At 43.2% G+C, this 14004-nt stretch overlaps 2 protein-coding genes across 2 annotated transcripts in view; one reads left to right on the top strand and one right to left on the bottom strand.

Annotated features, from left to right (window-relative positions):
• Positions 1 to 2057: 2057 nt before the first annotated feature.
• Positions 2058 to 6435, top strand: SPX (spexin hormone). The gene is made up of 6 exons (XM_058655681.1): positions 2058 to 2063; positions 2405 to 2485; positions 2916 to 2973; positions 3279 to 3341; positions 4543 to 4626; positions 6021 to 6435. Exons 1-6 carry the CDS (start codon positions 2058 to 2060, stop codon positions 6077 to 6079), a joined length of 351 nt encoding a protein of 116 aa, XP_058511664.1. The 3' UTR covers positions 6080 to 6435.
• A 5573-nt stretch (positions 6436 to 12008) lies between these two features.
• GYS2 (glycogen synthase 2) overlaps positions 12009 to 14004 on the bottom strand; it is a 40952-nt gene continuing 38956 nt past the window's right edge. The window contains exon 16 of the mRNA XM_058655839.1: positions 12009 to 12285. Coding sequence (XP_058511822.1) covers positions 12064 to 12285 — 222 coding nt within the window. The 3' untranslated portion in view covers positions 12009 to 12063. The remainder of the gene's footprint in view (positions 12286 to 14004) is intronic.

Here is a 14004-nt window from a genome sequence, read left to right as displayed (position 1 = left end):
ATCTTTATCTCTTTTGGGTTTACAGAGAGAGGGGAAAGGCATTTCACTTATCTAAGCAGCTCAATAATTGGGTTTCACTTATGACTTCATTTAAAAACACAGCATATATTATTTCTTCTACTTTTCCTGTAGGAAGGTAGTTAATGCTTTAAAGTCCTTTAAAGTTAAAAGCATAAAATCTAATATTTAAAGTGATATTAAAAAGCCACCCAGTTTTGTTGCTCATCTTTTTGTCCTTGGTCTGTTATCTTTCTTCTAAGACAGTAGAAATAAGGCACATTAATGTCTTTGGCTGGATTTTTCATATTCTTTGAAAGAGAAATAACCTTCGACCAACAAACCACCCTCTATATTCCAGTCCTGTTCACTAGCCAATGCGCAGTTTTCATGTATACACATAGCTCTCAAGTCTAAGTATCAAGCACGTAACTCCAATCTCTTCTCCAAATATTTACAGGTAGACAACATCAGCCAGTAAAAGAAAACTTACCTATTCTTTTTCCCAAACTCTATCCTCCCAGACCTACAGTCTCTGAAGTTCAGTTTTCATCACTCCTTGGATCCCAGAAAACTTTGCTTTTCAAAATGTCCAAGGGGCAAGCTCTTCGAAAGCATCACCAGGGCAGTTACCACAAGCGCAGGATTTCAGACCCTGCTCCAGCTGTCCTGTTTCAGAGTCTACATTTCAACAAGGTTCCCAGGTGATTCCTGAGGCACTTCGCTAATTTAGAAAAGTTGTGAAATTCCAAGTGTCCCTGTGATGGCACTACGCAGTAGAGCTTTTGGGAGGTGACAGTCTTCCAGAAGGCCATCACTATCTCAAACTTTGATGTGAATCTCAAGTTTTCTCGTAAAGCAACTCTCATTTTCCTCCATTAACTGAACACAAAATCTTCTCAATTTTAGTAAATTGCTTTATCAGGTATTCAGCATTTAAGCCAAAACACTAAGAAAGATGTTTAATTTTTTTTTTTAGTCTCATGTTTATCCACAAGTCCCACATTTTCTACTTCCAACACATGTGCCACCTTCACTCACAGCTCTCCACCTCATGATGATATCATCCTCTAAGCCATCACCTTCTTTAACTCATGACTATAGCGCCCTAGGAACCAAGCATTTCTTCCTCTCCAAGCTCCCCCTTGTCTGTTCCATGACTTGGCCTCCATGCAATTCCTCAAGAAAGCCAACTTCTCTGTTGCAGTGAGCCTTTGGTTACTTTTATTCTGCAGAAAATCTCTGAAACATTACCTTCCACCTGAGCCTGACTCCACCTTATCTTTAGTCTTCCCTAAACTAACCTACCATATACCTTATCGGATCATCATGCTTACTGTCACTTTTTAATTAAAAACTGTATCTAACTGCCTTAAAAAAAAAAAAAAAAGACTTGCTTGTCCTTTTACAGTGTTTCTCCCCTTGCTACAAAGTGATCTTGACCAAGGCAGAGACTTTGAGTTACTTGTTACAAGTAACTCTGAGTTACTTGACTCACTTGAACCAAAAACAGAATTGACGTGTAATAGGTGTTCAACAAGTATTTGTTAAATAATGGAACAGTGGACAATTAGGTGATTGGCAGATGTCAATTTCCATGGAGATTCTTTAACCTTTTCATTTCTACCCAAGTGAATCATCTTTAGCCATCAGTGACAGCTTGAGCGTTACCCAAGACAAAATTCCATACTTCATTTAGCTTTGGTTCTGCATCGGACTATTGATCGTTTAGTAACGATAATAAAATCCTTGAAGCAGCTCGTCCGGGAGAACGCAAAGGCAGTGATGGCAAGGCATTCAAATGTCGGCCGTTGATGTGATCACATCTAACAGGTGCTGCCCACACAACAGTCATTCCTCACTTCCCGCAACTGAGATTTCCCGGGAGAGGTCAGCAGGTCCTCGCCATTCTGAAGACGGACAGCACGTCCCTGTGGAACGCGTGTCTCCTGCTGATGCAGAGGGGACCTGCACACTAGGACGTTAAAAGCTCCAACTTGTGAAGGAGAGCTAAAAAGTTGCGGACAGCGTCAGAGGAGCCTCCTGCAAGGGGGCAGAACATGCAGGTATGTAAAGGTTTTAATCACTTCAGACTGTTAAAGCTATATCATAAAAAAAAAACCTTGATAATCTTAAACCTTAAAGCAAGCACCCCACTTGCCTTTATTAAGACAAAAAAAAAAAAAAAAAAATCCAGGTACCCAATGTTTCATTTGGTTGGGCAACTAGTCTTAGATTTTTTAAACTATGTTTTTAAATGGACCTTCCTGGATGGAACATGGCCGAATATTGAAGGTTAGAAGCAGAACGCAGGGAGAGGTGGGCTGTGATAGAGCAGGGATCAGGAATGAAGCCCAGGATCCTGTCTGCAGGGCAGTGACCCTGCCTGCTTGATTGTTCGGTGTAGAGACTCGGAAGTCTGGCGGCCATGACCCTGGCGGTTTTCCTGGTGTGTTCTTTCCCGGGGAACTCCAGCAGCGTTCCGCAGGTAAGCGGAGGCAAACAAGACCCTCCCTCTGCCCCCTTTCTCTTTTAACTTGTTTTTAAAAAATTTTTTTTTATTATTTTCCATGACAAAGTTCTGTAGATACAGGGGTTCCCCCTTCCCTCCCCCCTACCACTATATTATTACAGCAATGTAGTCTTCCAGCAACAGCTAACAAGTTCAACATTCTACTAGCCACGTGCACCAGGGCATTGCAGACAAAGGCAGAAAAATCTAGCAACAAATGTTTGATGTGTATTTAACTGCTTCATTGGCACGGGAAATGCATTCTGCAAGGTACCCCCAGTTCCCTGTATGCTAGCTAGCCTCCACCACACAGTTCATCAATGAGAATCTAATTCAGCGTCTTCCCTAACGCAGGACAGCGGGCAGCAATGTTTTGCTCACTGCTCTTTTCTCTCCTCGACCCTAGAGACTGCTGGAGAGGAGGAATTGGACTCCACAAGCCATGCTCTACCTTAAGGGGGCACGTAAGTCTTTGCTTTTCCCCTAGCCATAACAGGAAGAAACCCTAGATATGCATGAGCCCTTTAAACCCACAGAGATCCGAGCGACCCTGCTCCCATAAAGCACCAAGGCTACCCAGGTCTTTCAGGGCATCAAGAAAAGGACCCGGGTAGGCGAGGGCGGGCGGTGGCAGGGGTCGACTCCCACCCGGAACCCCCGGGCTGCTCACTGCAGGCGCATTAGCAGACTTGGCAGGTGCAGGCGCCCAGCTGCCCCAAAGCACCCCTGAGGCGGCCGCGCTGAGTGCCCCGCGTCTCGCCCTTTGCAGAGGGGCGTCGTTTCCTCTCCGACCAGAGCCGGAGGAAGGACCTCTCGGACCGGCTGCCTCCAGGTGAGTGACCCCGGGGAAGCAGGTGTGGTGAGCTAGCTGGACACGCTCCGCCCTGGCGTGAAGAGAACCCGTCTTTCCGCTCAGGGTACTGCAAATGGGATTACCAGACGTACCCTAAAGGTTTATCTTTTCATTCCATTTTCCACAACTTTTTGAATCCTCCTCACGCAGTCAGCCCGGGCGGGTCGGCCGCCGGAGTCGCAGGGGACACTCAGCCGCGCGCCACGGGCGGCTGGGGCGAGCCGCGCCTGCGCACACCGCCCTTCCTGCCTCCGCGCGCCCTCGGCTCTGAGGGAAGATTCGGCGAGAGCCGCGTGGTGCTTCTAGAAACGTCGCGCGTCTGTGGGGCAGGCGTTTTCCTCAATGTTCTCCGTGTTATGATGGTTATTACTGCCGTCGTTATTAACATAGCGGCCTACCCGGGAACTTGAATGTTGTACCTCCTTTGAAGGAGCGAGAGCCAGCAGAGCCCGTAACTGGGACCATTAAGAATGGGGTCAGGTACAGAATATTTTAATGATTCGCTTTTCCGTACCACTGGATTTTTTCCCCGTTTAATGCAGTTTTTAAAATTTAAACGCTAAAAAGAAAAGGCTGTTTTGAAAAACTGTTAAGAATTCAGTAAGAGCTTCACAAGTGTTTGTTCGGGTTTGCAGTGTAATTAAGCTTATTTATTTTATGAGAGCACAACGTGTGTTTTTCCACTCAGTTTCCCACAAGTTAAAAACCATGGTTGCTGTTGAATCGGAGTGGTTTGTCTGAGGGCAACTCAGACATAGCTTTTGAACATTTAACAGACATTACTTGCGTCCAGTACTTACTTGACTGTGGCCAAGAATGCAGGTTCTTAATTCAAACTGTGTTGGAAGGAACGAAAGGGGGAGAAAGTAGAGATTGGGCAGGACCACATCCAATCCTGCCTGTCCAGACATCCTGTTTTAAGCAAGGAACAGGAAACTCCTAAATGGGCCCTTTCCCTTAAACCCTTGCTTTCAGGAAATTCCCATACCCCGTATGTAAACACCGATCATAAGCCATTGCCAAGGGAAGGGTGAAGGTTCCGTTTCTACACCGTCAGTCGAAGGAGCTCTGTGCTTTGGGATGAACAAGTTCCTAGAAATTTGTCTAGCAGTATACCATGGGGTAGGCTTTGTGTGAATATCTGAATGCTGATACCAACCGTATTGTTTCCCCCCTCCAGAAAGACGGAGCCCAAAGGCCCAGCTCCTGACTCCTCCGGAGGCAGTGGCCGTCTTCCTGGCATCCTTACGAAACCCGCAGGGAGGTATGGCTGCAGGATAAAACAGCTTTCCCTACGTTCAGGGATTCTGTGTTGCACCTGGTTCCCTCTCCTGAAATGTGCAGAGGTGCTTATGCCTTAATGATCAGTGTATTTCTCAGTAGCATGAGTCCCAAGAATGTGAAAACATATCCTGGGTAAGACCAGGGAGCTCAGTATGAACTTCAGAATCCACACCCTAGTGTAACCTTTTTCTTCCAACTTTTAGCACTGAAAGAATTTATAGCCCATCTCCGTTCTTTTAAGATGTTGAAGAAACTGAAGCCAATAAAAATTTAAATAATCACACATGCAATGGCTCACCAGTTAAGCCAGATCAAACTACTGGAAATGAACCACTCTTTAGAGACAAACAACTGTTTCATGTGGATCATTCCAGCAGCTATGGTCTACACCAGTTCTAGTTCTAACATAATTCTGCTGTTTATGTGTAACCACCATTATGTGACACAGTATGTTCTGTATCGGGATTTAATGTAATTCTCAACTCAATAATTACATTCTGTCCCTGCGGCATTACAGCTAGTACCCATTAAATATCCTTTACCCAAAATGCTTGAGGCTAGAAGTATTTCAAATTTCAAGCTCTTTGGATTTGGGAATATTTGCATAGGCTTTAGAGTTGAGCTTCCCTAACCTAAAAATCTAATACCTGAAACGCTGCAAAATCCAAAACGTACCCCGCATTCAGGAATAGCACCAGCCTAGCAGACTTAGGTTTACATCTTAGCTTTACAGTCTGTGATCTGGGTGATTCTGAGCCTGTCATTATCCATTAAATAATAAACCAGTGGGGTACCAATGTGTAGGGTCATTGAATGCTCATTCCTTTCCAGCCATTGTAGCGATTTGAGCTTTCCTGCCTAATTTAGAGTCCCAGCAACCTGCTGCTATCCGAGTCCTTAGCTACTTGCAGCTACAGATGGAAAGTTTTCCAATCTGTCCAGCTAACAAAGATCCCTGATTTTTGGTCTTCCTTACTTCTCACAATGCTGCCTTACTAATGAAGGAGTATTTGCAAAGGTATTTCCATGTCATGTTTACCAAGTCATGCATTTCAACAGGAAATAGTACCTTTGATGCAAGTGAATACTGGTTGCGATTTTAAACTTGAGATATATTCATCAGAGAAGCACACCTGGCCCTTTCATATTTTTACAAAACATACATGTTATTATTTTGTTCATTATGGATGTGCAGTGTGAGTCCCCCTCCCTATGTCCCAAGCTGAGGGGAGAATTAGAAATCCAAACCAATCAAACATCTCTTTAATTTTTGGAGTTTAACTTAGAGGGTTTTGTGTTTGTTTCCTGAGGTCTTTTCATATTTTATCCATATACATTTTAAGATGGAGATTTATTAGTTTTTTTTCTTTCCAGATGGAAAAGAAGACTTTCATCAGACCGGATTCCTGGAAGACCATATACTAAACTGGTGAAAATGTGCTGTTTTACATTCAGTTTTAGGTCTGTGTTGGTGGAAGGCATGACCCACAAACCCTTGTATTTTTCACTCCATTTGTAATTTTAGCAATATGCACAGTGAGGTTTATTCCTTCAGAAGCCAAAGCAATGCAGACTTTTTACCCCCAGAGCAGCATTGCCTTCTTCCATCGCTTCCCGTCCGGTCTAGGTCAGCCTGTGTGTCACCCAGGAGTGTTTTAGAGCCCTGGTACACACATGGCTGAAGACACTCCAGTTTTTTCAGCTTTGGCACAGCAGTGCCTGTGGTGATTCTTGTTGATTTTCCCTTCTGTTCTGTCTTGGATTTTGTTGTCACTCAGCAGCCCTTCTGTTTCCCACAAAGGGTAGGCAGGCAGGGAGAGGAGAGTGAGATTCTGTAGTGCCTCAGGACGAGTTGTTCTGATGGGAAGTGGAAGGGGGTGACTCCTGGGAGCTGCTCTGAGATGTGAGCACTGGGTGTGTTCAAGGAGAGGTGGTCCCAGAAGGTTTGCTGGAGATGGAGAGCTCGCCTTGTGCTCTTGGTGTCTCCTTGGTTCTGTTTAGAAACATGAGCCTGAAGATGGCTGAGAACTAAGCAGGTGGAGACACACTCTGCCAGCATGTTTATTGCACAAAGCAAACAAAGCAGTTTTTGAGCTGGCTAGTTTGCAGTGGCTAAATATCCTGCAGACTGCAGTACCCTGCTGACCGTAATTGCCTAGAATTCTGGTTAGACATCAGGGCATTACACAGAGGCACCCGAGTGTCTAGGTGCAGGGTAATATGCCTGATGTACTTCTTTTCCAAGTCAGTTTGGTGCCATAACATCTGAGTACACATGCCCACATGTGCACCCCCTACAGCAAGCAAGATAGTTTATTGATTTGGAATTGCAAGATGACCACCTTCTTAATTTTTTAAACTGAGTATCGTTACTGATCATAGCCTAAGTAGAAAGTATTGTTAATTCCTATTGTCATCAATATGTAGTTATTTAGTAACTAAATATCTTATGCGAATGTCTCTGTAACCTAGAATTGAAATCTCAATGTGTTAGCTAATTAAAATCCAGCATCTAAGGCTTGTCTATATCTTATTTCACAATTGGATAATGAAACTATATTGAAGTTAATGTGACATTGATATTTGCCAATAAGCAAGCATTGAAACAACCTGTGACATGATCTTATTTATTAATTATAACTTGATTTGTAAGTGGATTTATGAGTCAGTGCGTATATCTCATTCATCATGAAGTATTTGCTAATCAGACATAACTTTGTACATATTGGCTGTTGAAGTAATTTATTTTCCAAGAACGTTTTTAACATCTGGCCTATGAAATGAGTCTCTGTGAAACTAAATACCAAGACAGAGTTTTTGAAAGCTGTCTAGATGACCAATAGCTGTTTAAACATAGCCACAAGTTTTGTTAAGTTCTGTTTGAATTTGGTGTGTGTTTCCCAGTACAAATTGGCTGATTAATTTCAAAGACCCCTCTCAGCTTGCTGTAACTTTCCAACTCTTCTTAGTGTGTTTTTGCCATTCTCTTCCTTTCTTTTTGGAAAATTATTTTATTCATTTCCCAGGCAGAGAACATCTCCAAATGTCTGAAATTGTCCCCTTGGGAGCTGATCCCAAGAGCAGGCAGGTTTCCTTGGTGACAGGTGTCCAATCACTTGAGGCATCCCTGTGGCCTCCCAGGGTCTGTATGAGTGGGCATGTGGAGTCAGAAGCCGGGAGCAGATGTAAAACCTGGCACTCCAACATGGAACACAGGTGTCTTAGTAAATCAAATGCCTGACTCATTTTCGACCATTTTTGAAACGGAGATGGATGAATTACCATAGATCAGAAAACTCATATTGTATGGTTTGTTTAAAATTGGAAATTTTCTGGAGGGGTGTTTGGCACAGCAAGTAAGACGTCACTTTGGATACCCACCTCGCATATCAGAGAGCCAGGTTCAAGTGCTGGCTCTGCTTCCAGTCAAGCTTTCCACTAACCTGTACTTTGGAAGAAGGCAGAAGGCACGAGTCACTTGGGTTGTTAACCCCCATGCAACACATGCAGGAAATGCAGGCTGTTTTCCTGGCTCTGTTTTCCTGGCTCTTGCCCGACTCATCCCTGGCTGTAATAAGCCTTAGGGAAGGAAACCAGTGGCTGGAAGATTTATCTCTGCCATTGTGTATTTTTTATTTAAAAATTTAAAAAATTAGGAAACCTGCTCCTTCGACACATGTGTATATCCTTGAATACTCTGGCCTGCAGTAAGATTTTCAGCACAGATCCCTTACCCTCCCCTTCTCTCCTTTGCACCCTTCCTCTCTGGTGGCTCTCTGGTCTTTGAAACAGGCTCCCTAGTCCTCTGTGGTCCTTTGGGTTTTCCCCTAAGCTCCTCCCTTCCTCCCACACCACAAGCGGGGAAAGAAGCCCTGGCTTGTTTAAATCAACCTCCAGCTCTCATATTTCTTCTTTAACAGATTGTGTGGGTTTAAGCAGAATTTGGTCCCCCAAAGCAATACAGGCATGTAAATCTCAGAGTTTTCTATCACTGATTAACGAATTAAGGATATGGATTTGATCTAATTGAGGATGCAGACCTAGTTGGTGATGGTAAGGTTATCGGGCTTGCCCTGGCAGGTGGTGCTGGTGAGAGGGATGATAAAGAAGAGGAGCGTGTGTCCTGTCTCCCTCAGCTTCCTAACTTACTGTCTGCTCATTCCTTTGCACACACTTTGCCACAGCCAGCCTTCACCAGCTGCTGGATGAATGGCATCCCCTAATCATGGGCCATGAACCTTCACACTAACTAACCAACCAAATAAACCCTCCCTCCGAAGTGACTGCTCCTAATTGTCTCCGTTAAAATAACAAGAATCCGACTCATGAGTTGGTTATGATATATCAAGTGTCTCACCAATCCTGACTCACATACTTTTATCTGGACATCAGGAGAAAGGGAAGTGGATGTGACACTCACAACCCCCATGTGAAGTGTGACAGGGCACTCTTCATCATACCTGTTATTTCATAGAAACGGGGCTCATCCTATGTAGCCTCTGGGACTTCCTTAAGTAGATTTGACCAGCTCTTCTGAGTCCTCCTCTACCCTGGAACACTTGCTGTACCTCTTGGAACCTTGTACATCTTCCTATGTATATATAGAGAGAGCCAGCTCTCTTTGCCCTTCCTCTGATTGTGGAAGCAAGGATGCTCTCCATCTTAGCTTGAAGTGCCAAGTGAGAGTACCACAGGCTGGTGGCTCATAGAACACACAGCTCTAGAGGCGGGGATGTCTGAGATCAGGTGCTGACAGCACCACTGTAGAAGGAGGGCTTGCTTTCTCTCAGAGGAGTCCTTAGCACCTGCTAGAAGGAACAAGGTAGCTCGCTGGGCTGCTTTTTTGGAAGTGATCTCCAGGTCCCACGACTTCCCAGAGAGTCCACCTCCTATAAACACACTGAGGATTAAAACTTGGAAGAGAGAGGACACAGACGTTCAGACCATAGCAGGTGTTAAAATCCCTGAGAAAAGAGTCTTGCTGTTAGCCAGCTGTTACACACCATTCTTTATGGTTTCTGTCCTCCAGTTCATGAATCATGTATTCTGTAACAGCATCAGTTACTTTGTATCTCTATTCTCCCAAAAGACCATTTGTTGTGCAACAACTCTGTACAAGATACTGTGCTGCACAGTCTCAACTACTGAAAAGCCCATTCTTTCCTCACCCATCTTTGCGAAAGACCAACAGAGTCGCTGGAGAAAAGGGAGGGAGTCAAGTGGCAGCAGCTGTCTGCACAGTACCTTGAGAGAAGCTAGAAACTAGAGTTCCTGCACCTGCCCCTCTATAGCAGGAGTTTGCAAGTCAGTTAATTCCCGTGTGTACTCTCTGTGTACATTTCTAATCCTAGAACTATTCTTTGGACAAACATCACTTAAATGTTGAAGTTGCAGAGTGAAGTATTGTACAGTATGATAAAAAATATTTAGTATGTTTTACTGTAAAACTGTCGACCAACCAATTATCAATAAGAGTGTCGCTTGAACACACGGATGAGGACGTTCTGAGGACACATGGTCCTTTCACAATGAGCCTCTCTTTTATTGTGAGCCCCTTGTGCAGTTTCAACAGATGTCCATGATATGAAGACAATTCAAAAGTTCATGAAAAAATGAAAGTTTATTTTAGTGCAAAACTATTTTTAAACACATGCATAGTTTTTCCTGTTCCATGAACTTTTTGAAAATCCCTTGGATAAATCCATCTTATATTTTCTTTTTTGTTGTTTTTTGCTTTTCAGTGTAATTTTTCAAACTGTTCTATACATGATACTTTAATTGGCCTTCAAAGAATAGTCTTAAATAAGGTGAACTTGCAACCCTCTTGCATTTTGGCCTAATTTGTTGCTTGTCTCCAACATTCTGCAGCTTCTTTATAGCTCAGGAGGCAGTAGGAGAGCAGGGTTACAGTCTTCTATTGGTCTTGAACAATCTGACGTGTTGCTGCTTTACTTCTCTGTTACCACCAACCATTCAGATGACTGAATCTTTTTTAGTCTCTACAGACCAGGGTCAACTGATATGCCAGTCAGAATTATCACTGTGATGGCGGAACATGCTACTCAATTGTGACAAAAGCAATCCAAGGGTGGATGTGAATTTTGCTTTTATTTTTTATTTAAAAGGCAGAGAGACAGGGAGGGGGTTGGGGAGAGGGAGAAAGAGGGACACAGTGGGGGGGAGAGAGAGAGAGGATATCTGAGCCACTTGTTTAATTCCTGAATGCTCTGGGACTGGGTCAGGCTGAATTCAGGAACTAGAAGCACAGTCCAGATCCCCGTATGGGTGACAGAAGCCCAAGCCCTTGAAGCAACTCCTGCTGCCTCCAAGGTGTGACAGCAAGAATCTAGCAGGGAGAGCACTGCTGGGACTCACACCTAAATACTCTGAAATGCCGTGCGTGTCCAAAGCTGCTGAACTGCTGCGTCAAACGTCCACCCGTTTTTTTTTGTTTTTTTTTTTTTTTGCCATTTACCTTTAATTACATTTAAACTATAAATCTAGCTAATTATAATCATCATTCAACTATAACTCTAAGCACATCACAGAATGTGTTACAACATTACAGTTAAGTAGATTTTTTTCCTTTTGCTAATTTTTGGTGTTATCTTTTATTAGACTATACATTGTCATTTTTTTACACATTTTAATGTCAAACAGTTTTTATAAACGCTATCAATGAAAGCTTAACCTTTAAATATCGCTGTAGTATTTATTCACTTGGATCTAACAATTTATCATCTGTGGGAAGAATGATCAAATTTTCACGAGAGTTTTCCATTTAAATAATAGAAAAATCACGGCAGTAAGCTGGAACGGTTTAGATATTCTGTCATTATTTGAAGATGAATTCTAGATTTTAGGAGCGATGTGATAAATGTGAGTCATATGCTTCAAGATCTTGATTGAGAATAGGTATTTTCTTGTGGATTTTGATTCTCTATAATGCAAAATGAAAACTAGTAACTTTGGTCATGTGAAAATGTGGTCAGCAGAGATTTAATTACCTAAAGTATGTAAGTAATGCGCATTCAAAGCCAACATCAGCATTCTCTGGGGGAGAACAGAGACTTCTTTGGTAGGTTCTAGAAACTAAATCCTAGGCAAAGGGCCATGATGCTGAAAATTTTAAGATAAAAACCAGTAGAGAAAAAGATCTGCTTAAATTAACCATGGTACTACTGTAACAGCCCTGCTCATGCCCAAATTTACTGAGAAAACAAGGGATGGAATAATAATTTGGTTTTAATTCTGAAGAGCAAAGTGGCCATTCACTGAATCTCCTCTACTTCTTAAGCAGAGAACAAACTCATTTGTAACACTTAGAAGAAAATAAAATTTCTGGCATCGTTGTTCTCTGGAGGACCCATTCTTCCTATGTTCTGACTAAATCAGCTCTGCTGAGCAGCTGTGGAGTTCAGTTCTTGTATTCACCATGCAGCTTTTTCTTCCCATGAGGAACGTGGCTCAGAGAAAGCGGCGACTTGATGTTTAACCGGTCCCTTTCAGCCTCCTCCTCTTCATTGTACCTCTCATCCTCATCCTCGTCTTCCACGTCACTGCTCTGAGGACTGGAGGCCTGAGACCCCAGAGGAGAAGGTGGCACTGAGGAAGGCCTGGGGTATTTAAATCCCTCAGTCTGCCAAAGATAAAAATAACACACAAAGTGGGATGAGCAATGTCATACTACGCATGCGCATTTAATAAAGAAATTATGAGATAATCTTCTGTGGTCTGATCAGGTGCTGTTAAACTTGGATTCATTTTGATTCTGGTACCACCAAGTTCAAGAGATTCATTACATATGCAGCCATCCTTTATTAAGCACTGCGCTCGGCCAAGTGCTGGAATTATTTTGCCTCATTTAATGATCTAGCATGCTAATACATTTGTTCTTCCCATTTATCCAAGAAAATTGAGGCTTAGGCCAAATGGCCTTGTTCAGGGTCATAGATTACTTGTCAGGGTTATATGTGCTAGAGCCAAGATTTGTGATTGTTTCCGAGCTTTAATTTCAACTTCCGTGTCACACCACTGATGGTCTCTGTGTCCTCCTTCAGATTTGCTGAACAAAGCTGCGGGACTTGTGCACTCCCAGCAGGTATCCTGGAAGCCAGGACATGCACTTGACCCTGAAATTCCTCTCCTAGCCTGTTTTGGCGGTTGATGAGCAAATATCATGTGGCTTTGATCAAATTGTGCCTCTGCCTAAGAGTTGCTGAGGTGATTCATTTGATAAATGTACTGAACACCACAGTTCCACCATAGAAGTGGCTTTAAAACTGGGATCCCACCTTCCAGGAATGCATGTGAGGACAAATACATAAACATGTTACAGTACAAGTGGCTCTGTGTTTCTCCTAGTTGTTTACATCATAAATATATAAGGACAGTCATTTCAAGTTTGGATACTTAAAGCAACATGAGAAAAAATAACAACACTGAGTCTTGCACTGAGGCCCTGACTCAGAGCAGATGTTCCAAACTTATCAGTTCAATAGTGTGAGAACGGGTGAAATACAGGTGAATTACGATGAGATGGGATGGATGCCTCTAAATAAACAGAGCAGCCAACTCTAAACACTGAAATTGTGAACACAGGAATTGCAATTTGTAGCCTGAGCAATTAAGAAAACCTGTTCAGGGACCAATGCAATGGCTCAACAGGCTACTCATCCACCTGTGAGCACTGGCATTGCATATGGGTGCCAGTTCATGTCTTAACTATTCCACTTCTGATCCAGCTCCCTGCTGATAGCCAGGGAAGTCAGCAGAGAATGTCCAAACCTTGGGCCCCTGCACCTGCCTAGGAGACCCAGAAGAAGCTCTTGGCTCCCAGCTCTGGGTCATCTTAGCTCCGGCCACTGCGGTCATCTGGGACATGAATCAGCGAATGAAAGATTTTTCTCTGTCTCTTAGTAAACCTGTCTTTCCAATAAAAATAAATCAATCTTTTATTATTTTAAATATTTTTTTTAAAAAAAGATAAGATTTATTTTTATTTGGTAGAGAGATATACGGAGAGAAATAAATTCTAGAGACAGAGAGAAATAAATTCTGTTGCCTGGTTCACTCCCTAAGTGGTCATAGTGGCCTGAGCTGAACTGATCCACAGCCAGGAGCCAGGAGTTTCTTCCAGGTCTCCCATGTGGGTGCAGGGTCCCAAGGCTTTGCATTGTCCCCTACTGCTTTCCCAGGCTACAAGCAGGGAGCTGGATGGGAAGTAGAGCAGCTGGGACGTGAAACAGTGCCCATATGGGATCCCAGTGCATGCAAGGTGAGGACTTCAGCCACTAGGCTATTGTGCCAGACCCCCCAAAAAGAAATCTTTAAGAAATCCTTTTACTATTTTTTATGA

This window comes from Ochotona princeps, chromosome 27 (assembly GCF_030435755.1).
Source record: "Ochotona princeps isolate mOchPri1 chromosome 27, mOchPri1.hap1, whole genome shotgun sequence".
NCBI lineage: Eukaryota > Metazoa > Chordata > Mammalia > Lagomorpha > Ochotonidae > Ochotona > Ochotona princeps.
Note: the sequence above shows the minus strand (reverse complement) of the source record. Positions and strands in the feature narration are given on the sequence as shown.